Genomic DNA, 22,481 nt, shown 5'->3' with positions numbered 1-22,481 from the left:
TTATACACTATTAAACATTCATATTATTATTTAAAAATTTCCCAGACGTGAACGAGTGCTCCAAGATGGACATCTGCGGTGCGGGGGGCCACTGTGTCAACCTGCTCGGTTCCTATAAATGTGAATGCCACAAAGGCTTTAGAAGCAAGTCCCCTCGTCAATCGAGCTGCGAAGGTAAAGTAATTCTGTCCATCCATCTATCGACCCCTCAATTGTCTTTATATTCTTATTCATGTCCAGGGAGCTGGAGCCGATCATCATAATGTGGCGAAATTATATCTGAGTGTTTTATGAAAAGAAAGAAAAGAAAAAGGAAAGAAAATAAAAATAAAAAGTGCCACTAATTATATGCAAAGCGAACTAAATGATGTGTAGCTGGCGGAGCTAGTTCTGTCAGACAACTTGACGGCGCAACATGCTTCCACGCCCTTATTTGGCCGGTCTATTTAAGCAGCCAACCCCTGCGGCCCTGCCTGCTTCGCTTTGCTGCATCCACCTGGTGGGCTCTACTCTTCTACCCATTGAGGGGATTCAAGCTAATCACTCCGACATTTCTAGCCTATATAGTGCCTATTTTTGCTGTAAACCTTCGCCTGGGAGTGATGAACTCGGACGATGCAAAAAAAGACCAATAATAATTTGAAAGTAAATCTAAGGGTCCGTCAGTAATATGTTTTCAGCTGTTGTTTGAAAATGCGTGAATTGTGTGAATTGACTCCGTGGGAACCGTGCGCTCTCTCGTTTTCAGACGTGAACGAGTGTCTGAACCCCAACACGTGTCCCGGCGAGCAGTGTGAGAACACGCCCGGCTCCTACGAGTGTGTTCCCTGCTTACCGGGTCACGAGGCCAAGGGCGGAACCTGCTACGGTGAGAGCCTGAGGCATTGTTTTGAACACTTTGTGCGTCGTTGAGTTGTTGGGCGAGTTCAAATTTCTGGTCCCGTGAGCAAAAGAAAGATGTTATGGGCATTCCATTGGCGCAGACTTACAATGTAGGAAATTCAGCAGAATATGAACGGTGCAACAACTGCATCAAAGATAGAAAGATGGATAGGTAGCTGCTGGAAGACCGCTCGCCCTTCAAAATGTAAAATGTGAAAAGTTACCTTCCAGCGTTAAGGCTTACTTAAATTAAGTATACAAATAAATAAAAAAAACAAGTCCCCTAGTCCTCACCGCCCCCTGCGTATCTGTCTGTGCTGAACTTATTTACTCACTCCAGACATCAATGAGTGTTCGAAGCCCGGCGTGTGTCCCAACGGGCGCTGCGAGAACCTCCCCGGCACCCACCGCTGCCTCTGCAACGAGGGATTCCTCCCGTCGGCCGACAGCAAAGGCTGCAGAGGTTTAACGGCAATGAAATATTTGACAGTCGAGGTGCCGTCCCGTGTGGAAGGCGACCTCGGCCTCAACGCCCCTCTCCTCCGCTTCCCCCTCCGCCACACAGACATCGACGAGTGCGAGGACGACCGGCTCTGCGCCAACGGACGCTGCGTCAACACCGAGGGCTCCTTCCACTGCCGCTGCTACCCGGGGTACCAGCGCACGCAGGAGGGCAGCCACTGCGAAGGCAAGAGCCGCTGCGGCCATATGCGGGATAAAAGTGTCCTTGTGGAAAAGGCTGTTTCAGACACCTATCGGCAGGTTTCGCAGGATTCTCACACCGAGGAACGCCCTTAAGTTTGTTTTCATACAGGACAGGAACATGGAAAGAAACATGTGTCTCAGATGATAAGAGGATTGATACTGTTGACTGTACGGTATGTTATAGATAGATAGCTAGATAGATAGATAGATTGATAGATATGTTAATAGATAGATATGTAGATAGATAGGTACTTTATTCATCCCCAAAGGGAAATTTTTCCAACCAGCTCGCATCAACAACACAATAGGCAAAAAGAAAAAAAAAAAAAAATGAAGCAGTGCAATTAAAAATATGAAAAAATGAAAATGGCAACACATGGAAAATTCGGAAGAAATATAATACACCTAACAGTTAACTGTACACAATGAATATATGGCACTATACACTAACTAACGATAAACAACAGATATAACCTAAAAAATAGCAGAAGAAACAAAAAATATAAAAGACAAAAATGAAAAAGACCTGAAAATAAAGGTCATGTCCAAAAATTAAATATACGATCCTACACAGTAACTCATGAAATAAACAGTGAAGCAGAAAGATGTTTGTATAATACACTTCACATTAAATATTACTCTTAAATATAACAGTAATAACAAATTTTAATAAATAAAGTATAATACATTCATTCAACAATATCGCACATTGAAGCAATGACACAAACAAAACCAAATCGTTCTGCTTTATTTTTAATTTGTATTTAATTTGTATTACATTTTTTTATTTATTGTTTTAACCTTTATTATGCTGTTTATATATATATATATATCTCCTTATATTTTTCTTGAAACTGGCTGGTCGTCTGGACTGTCAGTCCTTCAGGACGCATTCACGTCAACAGCCACCAAAAGTAAATGTCAAGCCACAGAGGAAATGACCACCGAGCGTCACAGGTCGTGGTTTTGTAAGGAAACCAGCAACCCGTGCTGACGTCCTCTCCCCGAGTGGGAGGAAAGAGCAATATTCCAAAATAAAAATCTTTACTATGGGCCAAAAGCACTGCACATAATAATTACCTCTCGAGGTCACGCGGAATGTCGGCCTCCACTCGTTCCCCCCCGCGACCTGCCGAGTAATGCATAGTTTGGAAGACCTGGAATTTAATTGTAATTATTTTGCCATCAACTTTCCATGATCGTAGCTTATTTAATCTTTTTAATCCACTCAGACGTCAATGAGTGCGAGAGGCCGTCGAACTGCCAGAGGGGGCGCTGCATCAACAACATGGGCTCTTATCGCTGCGAATGCCAGAAAGGATACATGCTGGTCGGAGGCCGGAGATGCCAAGGTCGGTCTCCCCGTTTCATTCCGGGCCTTTTCCCTTTGTCAGAACTCTGTTTGTCAGAAGGCGATCAAACCAGTTGTTCTTTTTCATCCACTTCTCAGACGTGGACGAATGTGCGTCTGACAGGGGTCTGTGCCAGCCCTACGGGTCCTGTGAGAACAGACCCGGCTCCTATGTCTGCGAGTGCAAGTACGGCTTCATACCGTCCGAGGACAAGCACAGCTGTGAGGGTAAGCGTGTCAGTGCGTTACTTGAATATCTTCTTGATGAACAAGCTACACATCTCACTGATTGGTAGGACAGCAGCAGTGAAAATGTACATACTACCAAAAATAAACCCTATATTTTCAATGACCCCGGTCCAACCAACAGTAAATTGGTTTAATACTCTAGACTCGATAATCAATACATTTTATTGGAAATACAAGAAACCGAGAATTAAACGAGCAACGCAACAGAAAAACAAAGACTGTGGGGGCCCAGCACTTCAAATACTACTATCTAGCGAACCATCTCCAGTTTATAATGAGATGGTTGCAACCAGAGCAACAATTGGGCCATGGATGGTGAGACATTGAACAAACAGAATGTCGGGAGTTGTCAATATCTGATCTCTCATTCCTTGCTGAACCAATAAGGAAACATACGTCATTGCTTTAAAAGCCCATCCGTCGCAACAACTCTGTCAGCCTGGTGGAGATTCCTCAAACTCAGGGGTCACACTCTATCTCCAAATAAATCCACTCCAATCTGGCACAACCCCAAGTTTTTCGGTTAAAAACAGACCAATAATCTTCAGGTCCTAGAAAAGACAAGGAATTACTCGTCTGGAACACAATTTTTGAAAACAATCCACTTATATCTTTCCCAACCCTAACCCAAGGGTGTGATATCGGCGGTCAGAGTTTCCCGCAGTTCCTTCAACTACAGCAGTCTCTAAAAGTTAAAATCAAATTAACGAACAACATCCTACAACCACCTCCCATGATTGAACATCAACATTCATATCGGTCATTTAAAAAATCTCCTTTTCCAGAATATACAAACCTTTATTTAAAACTTTATCTTTACCTACCATGGAATGGGAAAGAGACCTTTTTATTTCCACCGATATCCACCTGTGGCAGCTTATTTGCAACAACACCTTTTCTATGACCCGCAACTCCAAAATGCAACTCATTCAATATAAGATTCTGCACAGAGCTCATATCAGCCAACACAAAATGTTCAAAAAATGCCCTTAATACCAGAGGTGACTGCTTTCACGCCTTCTGGCTCTGCTCACCTATTCAAACATTCTGGACCCACATCACCAAGAAGCTATCAACCCTTCCGGGTCAGAGCGTTCCAGTCTCCCCCGTCTGCATGTCCCCTCGGTGACCTCTGCCCAGTTGACCCGCCACTAAAACGCCACCAACCCATTTTGATCGCCGATTTGATTGAAATAACAATAATAATAATGTCTTCTTGATGGATAATGAGGCTCGGTGCGGCTCGGTCGGCCACTTCCGGTCATTTCGTTCGGCTCGCGGACCCGAGCCGCCTCCTCCGCCGTCCCCGCGGTGACGCCGTGTCCTTCTCTCTGTCCTCCAGCGGTGGAGGTGCAGATGGACTACAAGAAGGAGTGCTACCTCAACCTGGACGACACGGTGTTCTGCGACAGCGTCCTGGCCACCAACGTCACCAAGCAGGAGTGCTGCTGCTCCATCGGCGTTGGGTGGGGAGACCACTGCGAGATCTACCCCTGCCCCGTCTACCACTCATGTACTTGCAGTTCTTGGAATGCACGCACGCACACACACACACACACACACACACACACACACACGTACACACCAGAGACCTATTTGACCCTTACAGGTTCTGGACGACATTAAACTACCAGTGACATTTCCACTCAGTTGCAATGCCAACACAATCACATGAGACTCAGCAATAACATTGTCAATTTATACAATTTATACATAATAGATATTCACAATGTTCCAAATGCCATTGCCTCAGTTTCTCAATGTCTTGAAATATCCTCTCCTGGAGCCCTTTGATCGCTCATTGCAGCGTTTGTCGAGAAAAGCAGGGTTTTTTTTCGTTTTTTCGTTTTTTTTTCTCCAAGCGTCACTTTGTTTTCCCCACTCCCAACACATACACACACGCCAGCAATCAAAGAGACTCTTGGGAGCAAGAGGCAACGGAACCCAAGAACTAATCCAAACATATAAAACTTAAAATGAATATAATTATAAATGACGGCCGCCGGAGAATGTTGAATCTCCTCACAGGGCCGTGAACTGAGCTTTGAGTCGATCAAATGAGCTTGCAGTCGATCAAATATTGTTATTATTATTATTATTAAGTGTCGAGGTGTGCAGACCTTCCTGTCTCGCTGACTGTTTCCTCTTGTGTGTTTCCCACCAAGCCGAGTTCCACTCCCTGTGTCCGCTGGGGAAAGGCTTCTACCACGAGGACGGAATGACGGAGTACGGCCTGGCGCTGCGCAGGGGTACGTATCATGTCACCTCCGCCTATCTATAGCGGAGTGGAGATCAACACTTCTGCTCATGCCCATTCGCCCAAAATACACCCGTAATCAAAGGCAAATTAATTTTTAATAACCATTAGCATTGAACCCAAGGAGTAAAGTTTCCCGTTATGCTCGACCGCTCGGATCAAGCGTTTTGAGTTTGTGCTTCACAGATATCGATGAGTGTGTGTTGTTCTCCAATGAGATCTGCAAAGAGGGTCGCTGCATGAACACGCAGCCCGGCTACGAGTGCTACTGCCAGCAGGGCTTCTACTACGACAGCAACCTGCTGGAGTGCATTGGTGAGTGCGTGCCCGCCCGCGCGCGCACACGCACACACACACACACACACACAGACACACACACACATACCAAGGGTAAACTGTGTACTTACACCATAACACATTAAATACGTTTGTGTTCATGTGTTGTCACGTATACACATGTTAATGTGTGTCATGGTACATGTCAACACCTAACGTAATTATATGTGTGAGAGAAGCTTGTTGAGAAGATGGATGAAGATAGATAGATAGATAGATAGGTAGATAGATGGATGGATGGATGGATAGTTAGATAGATAGATGGACAGACGGATAGATGGATCGATGATAGCTAGATGGATAAATGGATAGATAAATAGATGGATGGATAGACGGATATGAATAAAAAAACATTATTATTAATAATAACATTATTAATATTAACATATATTAAAATATGCTGCTTCTAATTCATATTATTTCTTTGTTTGAAGGTTAATTATTAAGTCTTATTTCTCTTATATACATCATGCCATTAAATGCGCGGGCACGCGCACACACACGCGCACACACACACACACACACACACACACACACACATACACACACACACACACACACACACACACACACACACACACACACACACACACACACACACACACACACATACTGCCTTCCCACATGGTTGACTCAAAACTTTGGGGCGGATCGTTATTTTCTGAACTCGTAAAGTAAAAGGTCGGACCTTTGAGTGAAACCGGCTGGGACAGCGCATCGTGGCTGCAGCAAAAACACGGCGGGACTGGATCTGGAGTTTTCCACCTCTGTTTTCTGCCCTCAGACGTGAACGAGTGTCACGACGAGTCTCAGTGCACGAACGGCCGGTGCGTCAACACCCGAGGGTCCTTCTACTGCAACTGCAACGCCCCCTGGTCCCCGGACTCCAGCAAGAAGAAGTGCGTGATCACCACCGTGTCGGGTGAGTGAGCCGGTAACTCCGCGACGGCAAATCCGTCCGGGCGGCACGCCTTGATCTCACCCGACCGCTCGGTTGTGCAGGCGTGGACGAGTGCCAGGACCCGTCCAACTGTAAGAACGGCCACTGCGTGGACACGGCCGGCTCTTACTACTGCGTCTGCTCTCCCCCCTGGACGCTGGCCACCGACCGCAACAGCTGTGTGACCCCCGAGGAGCAGGCCGGTGAGTGGAAAGTGGAATAAAATACTGTACTGCAGCGGGATAAATGAGAGATAACCATGTTTATTTGTTAATTAATCAGTGCCTGGTTGCATAACTATATATATGTATGTGTATGTATATTTTTATATATATATATATTTATTTATATATATAAATCTATCAAAACCTTAAGGAAATTTTATTTCCCAGCATTGGGGATAACAGAGATACAACGGTAGCAACAGGTTGTCAATAAGGAAGGAAAATTACTTCAACCATATAAATTAGCATAAACCACGCCCGCCTCAATTTCTCCATGTGAGGAAGTTCCTGCTGCCGCTCAGCGATAAACAAAGGGGAGGAGCCGGACTTGTGTCGTAAACTGACTAGTGCAGTGTGGAGCCAGTGGATGTGGTGTACCTTGGCCTCGCACTTGGCTGCAAAAAAAAAAAAAAAATGTTTTTCTTTTGTCTGTTATTAATTGAACGGAGGCTGTTTGGTGCTTGTGGCCCGGAAGTTGATGGCGCGAGGACTCGGACAGGGTGGTCTCAGTTTGGGGCAGTTGGTCTAGTGATTGAGTTGTGGCTCCAGGTTATTACATATATAATGATAGAATGAAAAGACCAATAATTTATAATAATAGAAGGGCTTGTCCTGCCAGTGGAAACCAGGTGGTCAGCCGTTGATCGCTCTCAATGAACAGAAGAAGCCCACTGTAATGACGGGACTTCAGCTGCTACATGAGAAAACTGTTGTTCCCTTAAACTACTGCGAGAAAAAAAACATACAATCATATTTATTTTTCCATTTAGAGTGAATTAAAATGATGTTCTTTTTTTTTTTTTTTTTAACTTTTTCTTCTTTTAATTATTTTATTTAAAACATACAATCATATTAATTTTTCCATTTAGAGTAAATTAAAATGATGTTCTATTATTATTATTTTTTTAAACTTTTTCTTACTTTTAATTATTTTATTTATTAATTTTATCAGATAGAAATGTATGTATGCTTCATAAAGATCTGATTGTGTCAGTCAAAACAGTGACACTGCTCTAGATATAAAGGTTTGTATGCCTGGTTTAAAACGGTCTGGAATTAACACGCGTGCGTGCGTGCTGAATCATGCCCATGTTCAATCCATGCAGCCTGGCAGACATTGTGTAAAGATGGCTTTCGGCCATTATTTTCCAAAATGTTGCGCGATTTAGACACTTCCTTGCATCACGATAAAAGGCATCATTAACCTGCTGCAGTAGAATATCATCAAGTATTTTTTTTGTTGGGGAGAAACTGGGAAAGGAGTCTGTGATTTCTTTGTGATCGGCTTATGAAGTGATGTTTGTATTTAACATGATGTTAAAAAAAAAATCTGTCAAGTTCCAAAAAACACCTTTTACAGGCGTCACATTAATATCTAATCTATGCATTTTTCGAAATGTTCCCGTTTCTGACCTCCAAATTTAAGAATGTTGAGCAAAGTCGTCACTCGATGCGAAATGACCGTAAGATTCAAAATCTTTTTGGTGATTTAAGAATCTGCAGTAAAATCTGCCCTGTCTCGTCTTCGTAGCTGCCGAAAAAGTCATGAGGGCATCAAATCTGAGCTCGGTCTTTGGAACGGTCGCTTCTTACTGGTGTGTCGGCGGCATTTGAAGGCTCTGCCAGCGAGAAGTGGCTGTGGGAAGAGATGATCATTTAGGAGAGTATGGGTGGGCGGAAAGTGAAGACGTGTGGAGCGTAAGACAAGCGTCTCGTACCCGATGCACAGCGGGGATTAACACGCGTGCTCGTGCTCGTGCCCGGCGTCGTACCAGCACGCTCTACTCCGCCGTTGGTTAAAGTGCGTTGGCGTAGAATGGAGCCCAGCGAGGAGGCTCGGCCCAGGCATCGGGAGCGAAGAACACAGATATGGGGAACTCAAGTCGAGTCGGCGGCAGGTGCGGCGTGGCCGGCGCCCGAGCCGCAGAAACGTCGCTCGGTGCAATTCGGCACACGCGCACTCCGCGGCGCTGCCCCAGGATTTAGCCGCAGCGGCACAGCGCGACCAACGGCTGGGACTCGGGCGAAGACCCCGCCCCGCTCGCGGCGCCCCGGACAGAAGAAGCGCGACCGGGAAAAAGCCTCGCCGCCGAGGGCCGTCGGAAACGGCGACGAGTTCAGACCTTTTATGCAACCCGGCACAAACGTTTAACCGCTCTGCTTGACCTCTTGACCCACCCCAGGCCTCCGTCTCGGGCCGCGCGGACATTTTAGTGTTGATTTCACAGCCTGCTCAACCCCCCCGGTGCCCGGCCGCTCTGCTCTGCTCACCTGCATGTGCCTGCGAATGGAGCCACGGCGCACCAGAGCTGACGGCTGACACCAGCCCCCCTCAAAGCACATGTTCGTATTTTAACCAGTTTCTACGGTGCCCTTTGCAGATGTGAATGAGTGCCAGGACCCCTCGTACTGTAAGAACGGGAGGTGTGTGAACACGCCCGGCTCCTTTCACTGTATTTGCAACCAGCCCCTCACCTTCAGTGCAGCGCTCAAACAGTGCGTCTATGACGGTGGGTAAAAATCAATCCAAATGAGGTTTGGCTTTTCCCGACATCTGCCACTCATGCTACTCTTTTTCCAACTCCCAATTTGTGTCCAATTTGGCCAGCGCTGGTTTTTTTGTTTTTTTTTGTTTTGTTTTTTTGTTTTTTTAACTTACAGATGCAACACTTGTAACCCTTGTTTCAGGCTCCGTACAGCTCATCCCTGATGACGCGGAGATCAGGTTTAGTTTCTTTTAGACGGAAAAATGCCCAAATAACTCAACGTGAGAAAATGTGGTAGCTTCTGCCATTTCCTCTGCATGTTACTGTTTCTATCCGAACCTGTATTGTTTTGACAGAAGACCGTTTTTTAAAACAGTGATGACATGCCGTTATATATAATGATGTCGATTTTGACTTTGTTAGTGGACGTTTAGACAGATTCTCTGTAATTCACTTGGTATTTTTAACGTGCGTTCACAGTCGTAATAAAAGCAGGTCATTGATGGTCACCAGGCAGGCGCTCCCATGTTTTTTTTCCATACATTGGAATTCTTAGCGGTGTGGATCTGCAGCTGCATAATGAACATGAATCCTCCTAATATTCAATAGAAATATGCTATTTTTTTTTAATTTTAAATGCCATGAACACTAATGGCCTCATGCAATGACTTGAAGCGTCATATATATATATATATATATATATATATACAAGGTCTTATACTGACTCCAAAGTCATAGTCAGTCTCTGCAGCCCATCTCAGGCCTGACTAATAGATCCATCTCATCATTCATCACTTAACTGATTATTTCCAAAAACAAGAAACACGATCCCAAAAAGCTAAAAAGAATAGAATAAATCCAGTCACATGACCAGCCGCTGCACATCAGGCCACAGCATACAGGCGTACGTGCTCAGCTCGGTGACCTGTGAAATAGAAGCATGTGGCACGAATCACAGGGCGATGTTATTTTGTTTATTAAGTGACTTTGATCACATTGACATCCCTGTGCTGCCGACCAACCGTATGATCCACGCATCACCTTTGTGCGCGCGTGCGCCCTGCCCATCGCTCTGAACATTTGAAACTCAGAATATGACTACGTTTTTTTAAGTAGCACATAATAAACAACTTATTGTGAGGGTCCGTTCCCTGTTACACTTTGTCATTTTAAACACCGGGGGGGAAAAAAAAGATCCGTGTGGATACAATCGGTTTTGCCGTCCGTGCTTGTTTATCTGAACTGCTTAAGCGTGAGAGCCGCGCGCAGATGTTTACAGACGTGCGCCTCCCGTGCCTCCGTTTCCCCCCAGACCGCACGGCGGCCCACAAGGACGTGTGCTTCCTCCAGGTGGACGAGGACCTGATCTGCAGCGTCCCCAGGAACGGCCTGGTGGTCACCTACTCCGAGTGCTGCTGCCACTACGGCCGCGGCTGGGGGCCCGAGTGCCGGACCTGCCCGCAGAGGAACTCAGGTGGGTGGGGGGCCGCGCGCCCGCGCCCCGGGGCACGCGCCCATGTACCGGGGCACGCGCCCATGCACCGGGGCACGCGCCCATGCACCGGGGCACGCACCTACGCGCCGCTTCGGCCTTGCCCCCTCGCGCTTAAAAACGACTCTGTTTCGGTGACGTTTCAGTGATCTTCAGCCGTCTGTGTGAGATGCATCTGGAGACGGAGTCGGACGGGGAGCAGGAGTTGCAGGCGGCTTTTGCCAACTACAACCCAGGTAGGACCCCGCCATCTGTCTTTGTCCGTTCACCGGTAAAGGCCCGGAGAGTCTCCCAAGAGAAAAGGGAGCGGCCTTAAATATACCCCAGCCCCCACACAAATCCTAAATAAAGCAGGGAAACACATCGAACCGCGGGATCCAATGATCTTAATGAAGTGACAGACTTCAGCCCGGGGCCGCCGCTCACCCTCTTCTTCTCCGTCACCGCTCTCGAAGGCGACAGCTCGGAGGAGGACTCGGACGAGTGCAGTTGCGCCAACGGCCGCTGCGTGCGCTCCTACCTGGGCACCATGTGCGAGTGCAACCAGGGCTACAGGCTGGACCAGTCCCGAACCCGCTGCACAGGTAGACCCGACGTCTCCACCTGGTTGTTGCCAGGGACACGAGGCCGACTGCCTGTCAACCCTAACCCCATCGATACGGCACTTTCCGGCTCCTCTCTTTGAATATTCTTTTTTGTTCTCTAATTCTCTGTGTGTTCAAATTTTCGCCGGGCTGCTTAAAGGTGACGTTCGATTTGGATCTTTTCTTATTTTGTATGTAACCTCTCTTTCTCCGTCTCTCGCTCACTCTCGCGCTCCCGATCTCTAAGTGAAACTCCATTTTCTTTTTTTTTTCCTTTTAGCGGTTTTAAATGTTTTCACTCGATCTGGCCTGGTTCGCCGGCAGCTGGCACTTGTTTGACAGTGGAAAGCCTTCCAAATTCTAAATGTGATCTGTTTTTCATCGATTTTATTTATTTATTTATTTATATTAGGCCTATCTAATTCACATTGATTTTATTTATTTGATTTGTATACATTTTTATCCCAAAGTGCGCGCGCTCTGTCTCTCTCTCTTTCTCTCTCGCGCTCATTACTTTTTTTCTCTTCCCAGCTTAAAACTTGATATTGGAAATCCTTCCATATTCTAAATTTAACCTTGTTACGATCGTTGATTCTATTTCACTGGATGAAAGATCCAAATAAAATCTCTCTCTCTCGCTCTCTCGCTCTCTCTCTCTCTCTCGCTCTCTCTCTCTCTCTCGCTCTCTCTCTCTCTTTCTCTCTCTCTCTCTCTCTCTCTATCGCTCTCTCTCTCTCTCTCTCTCTCTCTCTCTCTCTCCCCCCTCAGATATCAATGAGTGTGCGGAGCCTGGATTTCGGATCAATCAGTGCAAGAACGCTCACTGCATCAACACGCCGGGCTCCTTCAAGTGCTTCTGCAACAGCGGCTTCGTGCCGACGCGACGGCCCAACATGTGTGTCCGCGCCAAAGCTTCGTAACGTTCCTGCGCGCCCCCCTGCTCCTCCCCATGCGGACACGCCTGCAGCGCTGCAGCCCTGCTTCCTTATTAAAGCTTGGCGCTCTCCGTGCGTTCCTACGCAGTGTTCTCCGATTCCTGTTTTCCCATTTTTATTTTGTTTTATTTTTAATTTTTAATTTTTTTTTTAAGAAGTGCCTCAATAGAAATGCATAAAAAGGAAAAAAGAAAAAAACGTATCATCGGCTGCTGTCCTCTTGCTCCCTTTTGCACAATTAGAAAAATAAATCAACAGACAAAGTTTTTTTTCATGCGTCCCGTCTAACTATTAAATTGTACGTGATATTGATGTTTTTTTCATGTTGGTTTTGAAGTTTCTGTCATCGCGCCCCTTGTGGCCTCGAACCCTCCATTCTTTAAATCCGCCGCTTTCCACATTTTAGCGTGGAACTACGTATTAAACAAATGTTTTATTGCTCAAGTTGTGAGAACTAATATATGTTGGTCCTATTATCCAGAACGGCCCTTTTTTTTTGTTTTTTGTTTTTTGTGAACACGGGAAACCAGAGCAACCGGGGTAGAGATCTGGAGCAGAGGACGCTGAGGGACCTGCGGAATGTTTGATAAAAAGGAAAATGTAAAGACGTGAACTGCTTCAGGTGTTTACTGTTATTTTAAACCTCGGATGAAACACGGTTTGATTTTGAGAAATAGATCGAGTGAATTCAGAGAATTCATTCGAATTGAATAGTTGTCTTCCTCCGAGGGTACCAGCAAAGGACTGTGTGTTTGGTTTGGAATGGGCATTCTAAATCTGGGAAATATCTCTCTCTTGAGTTGTGTTTTTTATTTTATTTTTTTTTAACAAAACATGATTTTGATTAATTTGTACGGAAGATTTGTGCTCGGCTTCCGCTGTTTTTCTTCCTTGATGTATAGCATTGAAAGCCTAAAACCTTTTGTAAGATTTTTTTTTAATTATTATTATTTTTTTTAGAAAATGTACCAAAGTGAGGTCGCGAGTAATCTATAGGCGATATTTGCCAATTGCAGCTGATTGATTTCGGGATGGGATTGGGGGGGGGGTGTGTGTGTGACATCTCAGAGCAAATCTGTTCTATTTCGTCTATGCATATAAACCAAAGATGCTCTGAGGAAAAGAAGAATTTTTGATTAAATAACAAATGTCAACCACTCAGACCGCTGCCATTTTGTAAATGCATGCCAGGGGAATGTTATTCAGTTAGGTGTATTTTTTTTTTTGTATGCGCTTATTCACCCAAATGTTTTGTGTTATTATCTCTGATATCAAGACAAGAGTACTTTGCCAGATCTCAATGTTTAAACGACGACGTCTTAGTGACCGATGGAGGCAAGTGTATTGGCCACTCATTGAACCACTCTCTGAAGTAACTTTATGTCGTCCTTCTTTTAGCTGTGGAAAGGGCCCCGCCCAGTGCACTGTGTATGTTCAAAGTTCTAAACAACGACTTCTCAGACACTGTGGGAGCTCAGCCATCTCGGAACTTAAGATACGGTACAAATACTGAAGGACATACTGGATCATACAGGATATACTGTAGGACACATGTACATCATTTGGAAAGACTTGATTACAAACTGGCAATATTGGCCTATGGTACGCTGCAGTCAAAATATTTATTATAGATAGATAGGCAAATAAATAGATAAATGGATGGGGGGGTGGATGGATAGATAGATGGGTGGGATAGATAGATGGATGGATAGACAGTAAGGTTATGTAAATTGATAGAAGAATAGATGGATAGGTGGATAGATGGAGACATGGGCTAGATAGATAGAGGGGAGAGAGATATGTAGATGGATTGATATGTAGATAGAAAGATGGATGCATAGATGGATGGGTGGGGTAGATAGATCGGAAAATACAGTAAATAGATGTGTAGATAGATGGATTGATATGTAGATAAATGGATGGGTGGGGAAGATAGATGGATGATAGATAGATATGGAGATATGTGGATGGATAGAAAGATGGATGATAGATATGTAGCTCGATGGATTGATATGTAGATAGATAGTGTAGGATAGAGTCACTGTGTCGTCAGGGAGCTCAACCTCTTCGCTACAGGAAAACAAACTTGAGCATTACAGATTTTTATTCTGCAGAATAAAGAGAAAGAGACAGTACTTCAAAACAGTGATCTGATCAGTCTGCCCTTGCTTCTGTTGAAGAGGCCTATATAGAGATGAGAGGTTGTGTCCCATTGGTCAGGTTGTCATTTACAGGTCTATGCCCCTCCCACTCATATCCTCAGGTTTTCCTCTCATACAGTGGTTTAACAGTCAAACTCGGTCACAGATACAATCTCATGGTGCTACAAAACAACCCACAATGCTCTGTGGAGCCCCCTGGGGTTATCCTTATCTGCAAACAAGGTTGAGTGAAGACTGAATGTGATCTGGTCTTTACGATACAGTGCGGCATTATCTGAAAGAACAGTGTCTCTGCATACGAGCTCTTAGACTCGATTAGATTAGATTAAAACCCCAAGGCAATGTCTTTTAAAAGCTGCGTAACGTAAAAATAAGGCTATTGTCCTACATAACACATGTAAAATATTTAAGAATTGATCATCTGTATTTTTCTCTCACGACAGACAGACAGACAGACAGATAGATAGATAGATAGATAGATGGATAGATTTTCTCCCTGGCCTCAGTTTGGTGCCAACCTACCAGCGCCCCTCCACCTCGGAAACCCCAGCGCTCAATGTGTGCTGTTGGCAATTGCAGTTAAAAATTGCAAGGTGTTGGGGTGCGAGTCCTCCAAGCAAGTCGAACCCGAATCATTCGCACCCTTCCTGCCCCGCAGACCCCGGCCTGGTGGAGTGTGTTTGGAGTAAGATTTATGTGCGAGTGTATGTGTTTCTGGGGATTGTGTGGTTTTAGCAGCAACACCTGACCTGGATCTAGGTAATTGGGATCAGAGTGGCTGCATACCTGTTACTTGTTGGTTGGTCTAACAAGCAGCAGATAAAACCCCCATCCCCACACTCAGGAGAGGAGCCCCTGTCATGACCCACACATGTCTATCTGCTCCTGGGCTCATTCCAACTGGTCCACTCTCTACAATAAACTGCTGTCTACAACCTCGTCTTCTGTGCCGGAGGTCCCTGAACAGGCCACTTGGGTGGCGTGTGATAGGCGAAAAACTGCCACAGATAGATACGTAGATTGATATATAGATACATAGGTAGAGTCACAGCACCGGCCGTGCCTTTCAGTCCCCTGGTCTCCTTATGTGTCTCTCCTCCCTTTCTCACTTGTATCGAGTATGTCCATGTCTATACCTGACAGTGCAGCGTGGGCGTGGCTCGTGGTTCCAGGCCTGGCTGAGACAGCTCTTCCTCGTCACACTCATCACCCCTCTCCATAAGAACCCTGTCTCCTCATCCAGACCTTGTCTGATCGTACCATCACCTAGTGTGGTGTTCTCCGGACCGCTCCCCGTGAATTTCATGTATTTGTTGCGCCGCGCCCTGCCCTGCCCTGCCCTGCCCTGCCCCGCCCCTCATCTCATCTCATCTCATCTCATCTCCGGAAAGCCTGCCTGCCTGCGCCTCACCACCTGCCCGTCCGCACTCCGAGCCATGTGCCTTCAGCCTGCGGACCCCGAACAAACCACCTGCCCCTTATTCCATTCCCACATAATTTTATTCCCCCCCTTTGTAAATAAACCTTTAATACTTTCCCCCGTGGTGTGTGCTGAGTTTGCGTCCTATCTGCCTCGTTCATAACAGACAGATAGATACTTTATTCATCCCTGAAGCAAAATTGCAATAGTTTCAACAGCTCACCTCGGCAAAATAATAAAGCAATACATTTAAAATAAAAATATAAGAAAGAGAGGCAATATATGGAGCCGTGGTTTAGTGTACACAATTGGATGTGACAATATACACGAGAGCTATAGTGATAAATTACTGGGGGAAAAAAAGTATTTGAAAAAATAAAAAATAAAGGTCATGTCCAAAATTAACATACGGTCCTATCCAGTAACTTATGAAATAAATAGTGAAGCAAAAATATAACTAAGATGTTGATGTACAATAAACCTAACATTAAATATGAACCCTGGACAGTTAGGAACAAAATGTTAGGAATAAGCCTAAACATCAAACACTTCCACGGTAAACACTATTAGGATTATTATTGTTAGAAAGGCTATCTCCAAGGTTCAGGGGCGGAATGAGAGAAAACAGACTCGGTACGATCAGCTCATGGCTCATTAAGTCTCTGCAGTTTGAATACACACTGGGTTCTTGTGTTACGATGTCTAATTAAATTTACCTTTTTTTTAAGGCTTAAAAGATTGTCCCATTGGACTGCATTTGATCAGTGAGAAGCTGCAGCGGAGAACGTTTCTCAATAGTAAAAAAAAAAACTTGAGCTCAGTGAGGTTGTGCCATGAACAGCTCTAATGATGGGAGCCAACATTATCACAAGGCCTGGGTTGCAAGGTAACAAAACCAATCCCGTAACAACCACCAACCGGCTGCATCACCGACTGCATCTGAGGCGCTGCACAGACCTGCCCGGTGGCTTCCCTCAATCCCTACTTGAATCCACCAAGCGAGTTATTCAACCGTTAAAGTAAGCCCTTTGCAGGAGCTTAATCCCTTGGAGGCCGACCCCGGTGGGGAAAAGAAAAACAACAAGGCTCCTTCGGGTGTGGCGAAAAATAGTTTAGTTTACTGAAGGTGGGGAGAAAAGGCCCCGATTGGTCCTCACAGCCAGTTCACCACCTCCATGCTCCCACACCGCCCTGATTCCAGAATGAAGCGACAGCGTGTTGCTGCAGTACAGGAGGCTGCGGTTTCGAGGCCGCAGTCCGAGGACCGCATTTCTGGGACCCTAGAAAACGCCACAGAGCGGGTTATAGTTTTCAAGGTTTATTCCAGTTGAGGGATCAGATGGTTAGGTTAAGGTATAAGGTTAAGATGGTTAAGTTTAGCTATAAGGTTATAGATGGTTAGGTTAAGGTATAATGTTATAGATGGTTAGGTTAAGGTATAAGGTTATAGATGGTTAACTTAGGGTATAAGGTTAATGATGGTTAAGTTTAGGTATAAGGTTATAGATGGTTAACTTAAGGTATAAGGTTATAGATGGTTAAGTTTAGGTATAAGGTTATAGATGGTTAACTTAAGGTATAAGGTTATAGATGGTTAGGTTAAGGTACAAGGTTATAGACGGTTAACTTTAGGTATAAGGTTATATGAAAATGTGAATGTGAAAATGTATATAAAGGTTATAGATGGTTAACTTTAGGTGTAAGGTTATAGATGGTTAACTTTAGGTATAAGGTTAAAGATGGTTACGTTAAGGTATAAGGTAAGAGATGGTTAACTTTAGGTATAAGGTTATAGATGGTTAACTTTAGGTGTAAGGTTATAGATGGTTAACTTTAGGTATAAGGTAAGAGATGGTTAACTTTAGGTATAAGGTTATAGATGGTTAACTTTAGGTATAAGGTTATAGATGGTTAACTTTAGGTATAAGGTTATAGATGGTTAACTTTAGATATAAGGTTAAAGATGGTTACGTTAAGGTATAAGGTTATAGATGGTTAACTTTAGGTATAAGGTTAGAGATGGCTAACTTTAGTTATAAGGTTAAAGATGGTTATGTTAAGGTATGAGGTTATAGATGGTTAACATTAGGTATAAGGTTAAGGATGGTTACGTTAAGGTATAAGGTTAGAGATGGTTAGGGTGTCCTCCATCTTGTCCATGTGTCCTGAGGTGCGGTCCTGAAACTGCAGCCTCCTCTATTGCAGGAACACGCTCCTCGAATGAAGCCCTGCTGGAGGTGCTCAAGCTCTCTGGTTCCCTCTATTTGTGACATTTAGGAATTGCCGGGAAGGAATTCCACTCTTATTCAGTGATGTATTTACTGATTTTTTTTTATTTTTTATTATTATTATTATTTTTTTTGTTAATGTGTAAACGATGGTTTGATGATTATGTTCCCTTTGAGCCGCTGTCCGGGATTTTTTTTTTTTCCTGTGTGTTGCATAGTTTTTCTTCAGGCCATTTTTGGCCACGTATATTTTCCCAGTGTAATATATTGAACAGGTAGTGTGTATGGCAGAGCAGAATTAGAAAGTGTCGCCGTTAACACATACACATGCTTGGGTGTGGGCATGCATGTGTCACAAAGGTCATGGTGTGACCTTGCTCTCAACGGAGGAATTGAATGGCAATTTGAAGTTAAATTCTTATTGTGCACAGATACCCATAGTACACATGACACACCCTTCCTGTACGCAGTTGATTCCTCACCTGGGGGGCCGGACACCCGACAAAGGGGGCAACGATGTTTCACAGGGGTTTTAATTTTTTTTTCGTGGGGTGCAATAAAAAAAAAATTTAACATAAGCTTTGGGGAAATTCTTCCTTCATTGTTTTGGAAATTTACAGAAAAACTCATATGCATTCCGAACGCAGCTGCATTTAAAATAACTGAGATGTCATGCATCCCTATTTGTCGTAAAGGCACAAGATGCGCGGCTTAAAAAAGGTCCAAATCACCAACTTCACGGCAGCGAGGCCGGTCCATTCTACCCGCCGCCTTGCTTTCGAGCTAACGAAAAAAAACAAAAACTTGAACATCCCTTGAAGTAAAAATGATCCTAAAACAGGCGCCGTAACTGTCACTAGGGGGAGATATTTGCCTGCGAGACCAACGTCGACACACACACACACACACACACACACACACACACACACACACACACACACACACACACACACACACACACACACACACACACACACACACACACACACACACACACACACACACACACACCCCACAAGCGCCACAGAGGATCACTATCATCACCAAGCATGGTGCGGGCACAGGCACTCAGAGTGTATATCTGATGTACTAATTTATGTCTTTGAGCCTTACTGCGGCCGGGGACGTGCAGTGCACACTACGCTCGATGTCTTACCATCACCCCGTCATCACCCACGGATGAGGTCGCAATGTGGCCAAAGGAGGCCAGACATCTCCCCACCGGGCCCGGTCTGGCGGCTGACACCGCGCCTCCTCCACACCCCGATTGACCTCGGCGGTCTGAGCGGGGCAGGCGGCGGCCGGCGGCCCCCCCCCCGCCGTCGCGCGACCTCATCCCGGCGAGTCACGTCGCCGCGGCGCGATCGCTCCCGTTCCGTCCTGGTTCCATTCTGTCGAATAATTGTATCGTTTCCAAAATAGAACGGCGGGGTGACCTCCAGCATCTAGTTTAGGAGGAAAGAAAGATGTGGAAGGAGAAAAGGAGGCGACGGAGCGTGAGCAAGGGCCCCGGCGGAAATAGCCCGGCTGTACCCGGGAGACGACCGAAAAAGTGTCGGAGGTGTATAAATATCTTTTTGTAGGGCACGTTGGCCAGATTGGAGCCCGCTGGGTGACGCCGGCGCTTGGCCGTGGACCGCGGCCAGAAAAAAGTTTCTTTGTTGCCCCTTAGTCGCGCCCGACAATGAGCGAAAGGGGTTTGGGGTGTTTGGGGTGTTTGGGGTGTTTGGGGTGTTTGGGGGGCCGCGTGGCACGACAAACGTTAGCGCGGGTGGACGTTGGCTCCGCTTGATGTGGTATCAGGTCGTCTGTATCGGGGGGTTTGGTGATCGATGTCTCCGACGTTGCTGTTGTTTTACATTATTGAAATAATATTGATGACAGACAATTTAGACAGACAGACAGACAGACAGACAGACAGACAGACAGACAGACAGACAGACAGACAGACAGACAGATAGATAGACAGATAGATAGACAGATAGATAGGTAGATTGGTATATGGGTAGATAGATAGATAGATAGATAGATAGATAGATAGATAGATAGATAGATAGATAGATAGATAGATAGATAGATAGATACATAGATAGATACATAGATAGATACATAGTTAGATTGATTCTTTATCCAGCAGCTCACATCAAAACAAGAGGCGGGAATTATAAAAAATAATATGACAAAAATATGAAAATATGAAAATACAAATATGAGAAAAGTTGCAATATATGGAAAAAAAAAAGGAACATGCAATAAAACTCACAGTTAACTGTACACAACTAAATTTGGCAGGATAATAACAGAAATCAAACCTGAAAAATGTCATCAGTATTACATAATTAATTCAACTGTCAAAGTGTCGGGTCAAAGTGTTGAGTGCGGTCCAGACTCCACGTCGCTGAACCTGATTGGCTTTGGAGATGTCTTCTCCTGCAAAACATGTGAAGTTATTGCCCTTTTAGGACTGACAATGCTTTTGTGAAAGGACCTTTCAGCATCATCAATCAGGAAAACTGTACAAACACCAACACACACACACACACACACACAGGCACACGCACACGCACACACACACACACGCTCTCACACTCCACTCCAGAAATAATCATCTGCCCAACTGTGAAGCAACCAAATGGCACCAAGTGGTTGCCAACTCCACCCCCCGGCCACTACATGCCCTCATGGTGTCCACTCCCCTCTTGGGCCCGCCTGTAGTGAGCAGACATAGGGGGGGTTTAGTTTGGGCTCAAACTGCTGCTATCTGCAAAAAACATCCTTTCATTCGCCCCCCGCGCCGGCCACGGCCTGGCGTCCAGCGCCAGCCGCATATCCTGCACTCAGCTCTTTCCCTTTGTCACCGCGGATCGGGGATGAGCTCTCTATTGGGGGCGTGGGTGTGGGCTTTCAAATGTAAGGGGGCTGGCATGGGTGGGGACAGGAGCAGGCAGAGTAAACAAGTCTGACCGTGTGTGTGTGTGGGTGTGTGTGTGTGGCCACCCAGATCCAGAAAGCCGGGCACATTTACCCTCGGAAGGCCCTACTGCCGTCACACACACGTGACTTACAACCCCGCAGCATTTTCTGCAGGTTATATTCAATTTGTTTCGAAAAAATATTTTTTCATTCATTTCTATTCCACCTTTGTTTTATCAGGTTAGTTTCGCTGAGATTCAAAGTCTCCGGCTTACAAGAGAGACCTGGCCAAGAAAGCGATGGAATATGTTTACAAAGGACATAAAAACATAACACATAACAGAATCAGAATCAGAATCAGAGGGCAGTGGAGGGCAACAGGGAGGGCAGTACAATATAAAACAACATTTGCAGCTGGTGAGAAGTGGACATCTAGGAGGTAAAACAACTAGAATCCTCAGCTTCACGACCCGGAGTTTCAACCCTCTTTAAACGTGTTCGCAGAGACAAACTCCTGAAGTTTCGGGCCAGAGAACCGAAAAGTGTTTTTTTTTTTTTTGGCTAAAATCAGTACCTACTGTACCTCAGGGAACTCCCAACTAAATGCAGCTATTTGACCGTAGGCCCTAGATGTTGTGTGACATTTGGACAAGTCCTTTGTGGTTTTCTGTGCTTTCCTAAGTCATTGTCTGTGGTAGATGCCCTGCACGGAGGGGGGTGGCAGCCGGTGATGCGCTCCACATCATCGGCTCCACATCATCGGCTCCGCATCATCGCTGTCTTCAGCACCCTCTGAAGGGCCTTGCGGTCAGTAGCGGAGCAGCTGCCATGCCAGGCAGCAATGCACCGGGAAAGGATGCTCTCAATGGTGCACCTGGTAAGAGTTAGTGAGAGTTTTGGCAGACATGCCAAACTTTTTGAGTCTCCACAGGAAGTGTCGGCACTTTTGCGGCAGTTTTTACTGCCGACTCCGCTTGCCTGGACCAGGTGAGGTCATCTTTGACGAACACACAGAGGAACCTGAAGCAGGAGACTCTCTCCACTTCAGCTCCATCAATGTGTATAGGGGAGTGAGCCCTCCCCTACCGCTTCCTGAGCCACGATCATCTCCTTAGTCTTGCAGATGTTGAGAGAGAGGTTGTTGTACTGGTACCACTGGTGCCAGGTCACTGTCCTCCTCTCTGGTGGCGGTCTCATTGTTGTTGGAGATGAGACCCTGGATGGTGGTGTCGTCTGCAAATTTAGGAATGATGTTTAGGTGCATGTGGCCGCACAGACGTACATGAACAGGGCGCACAGAAAGGGACTAAGTGTGCA

At 45.5% G+C, this 22,481-nt stretch overlaps 1 protein-coding gene across 5 annotated transcripts in view; it reads left to right on the top strand.

Moving 5' to 3' along the window:
* ltbp3 (latent transforming growth factor beta binding protein 3) overlaps positions 1–13,471 on the top strand; it is a 36,228-nt gene extending 22,757 nt beyond the window's left edge. For 4 of the 5 annotated variants that reach the window (XM_080013411.1, XM_080013410.1, XM_080013409.1 and 1 more), the window contains exons 14-29: positions 46–174; positions 749–868; positions 1,223–1,345; positions 1,448–1,570; positions 2,820–2,939; positions 3,038–3,166; positions 4,530–4,700; positions 5,353–5,436; positions 5,631–5,759; positions 6,565–6,702; positions 6,783–6,923; positions 9,326–9,454; positions 10,743–10,904; positions 11,069–11,158; positions 11,378–11,506; positions 12,275–13,471. In XM_080013411.1, coding sequence (XP_079869537.1) covers positions 46–174; positions 749–868; positions 1,223–1,345; positions 1,448–1,570; positions 2,820–2,939; positions 3,038–3,166; positions 4,530–4,700; positions 5,353–5,436; positions 5,631–5,759; positions 6,565–6,702; positions 6,783–6,923; positions 9,326–9,454; positions 10,743–10,904; positions 11,069–11,158; positions 11,378–11,506; positions 12,275–12,426 — 2,069 coding nt within the window. In that variant the 3' untranslated portion in view covers positions 12,427–13,471. The remainder of the gene's footprint in view (positions 1–45; positions 175–748; positions 869–1,222; positions 1,346–1,447; positions 1,571–2,819; positions 2,940–3,037; positions 3,167–4,529; positions 4,701–5,352; positions 5,437–5,630; positions 5,760–6,564; positions 6,703–6,782; positions 6,924–9,325; positions 9,455–10,742; positions 10,905–11,068; positions 11,159–11,377; positions 11,507–12,274) is intronic. The other variant, XM_080013412.1, reaches the window with a different exon arrangement.
* Positions 13,472–22,481: the final 9,010 nt, after the last annotated feature.

Source organism: Zeus faber, assembly GCF_960531495.2.
Source record: "Zeus faber genome assembly, chromosome: 14".
Classification (NCBI taxonomy): Eukaryota; Metazoa; Chordata; class Actinopteri; order Zeiformes; family Zeidae; genus Zeus; species Zeus faber.
The sequence above is the reverse complement of the archived record's forward strand: the minus strand, read 5'-3'. Positions and strand labels throughout refer to the sequence as shown.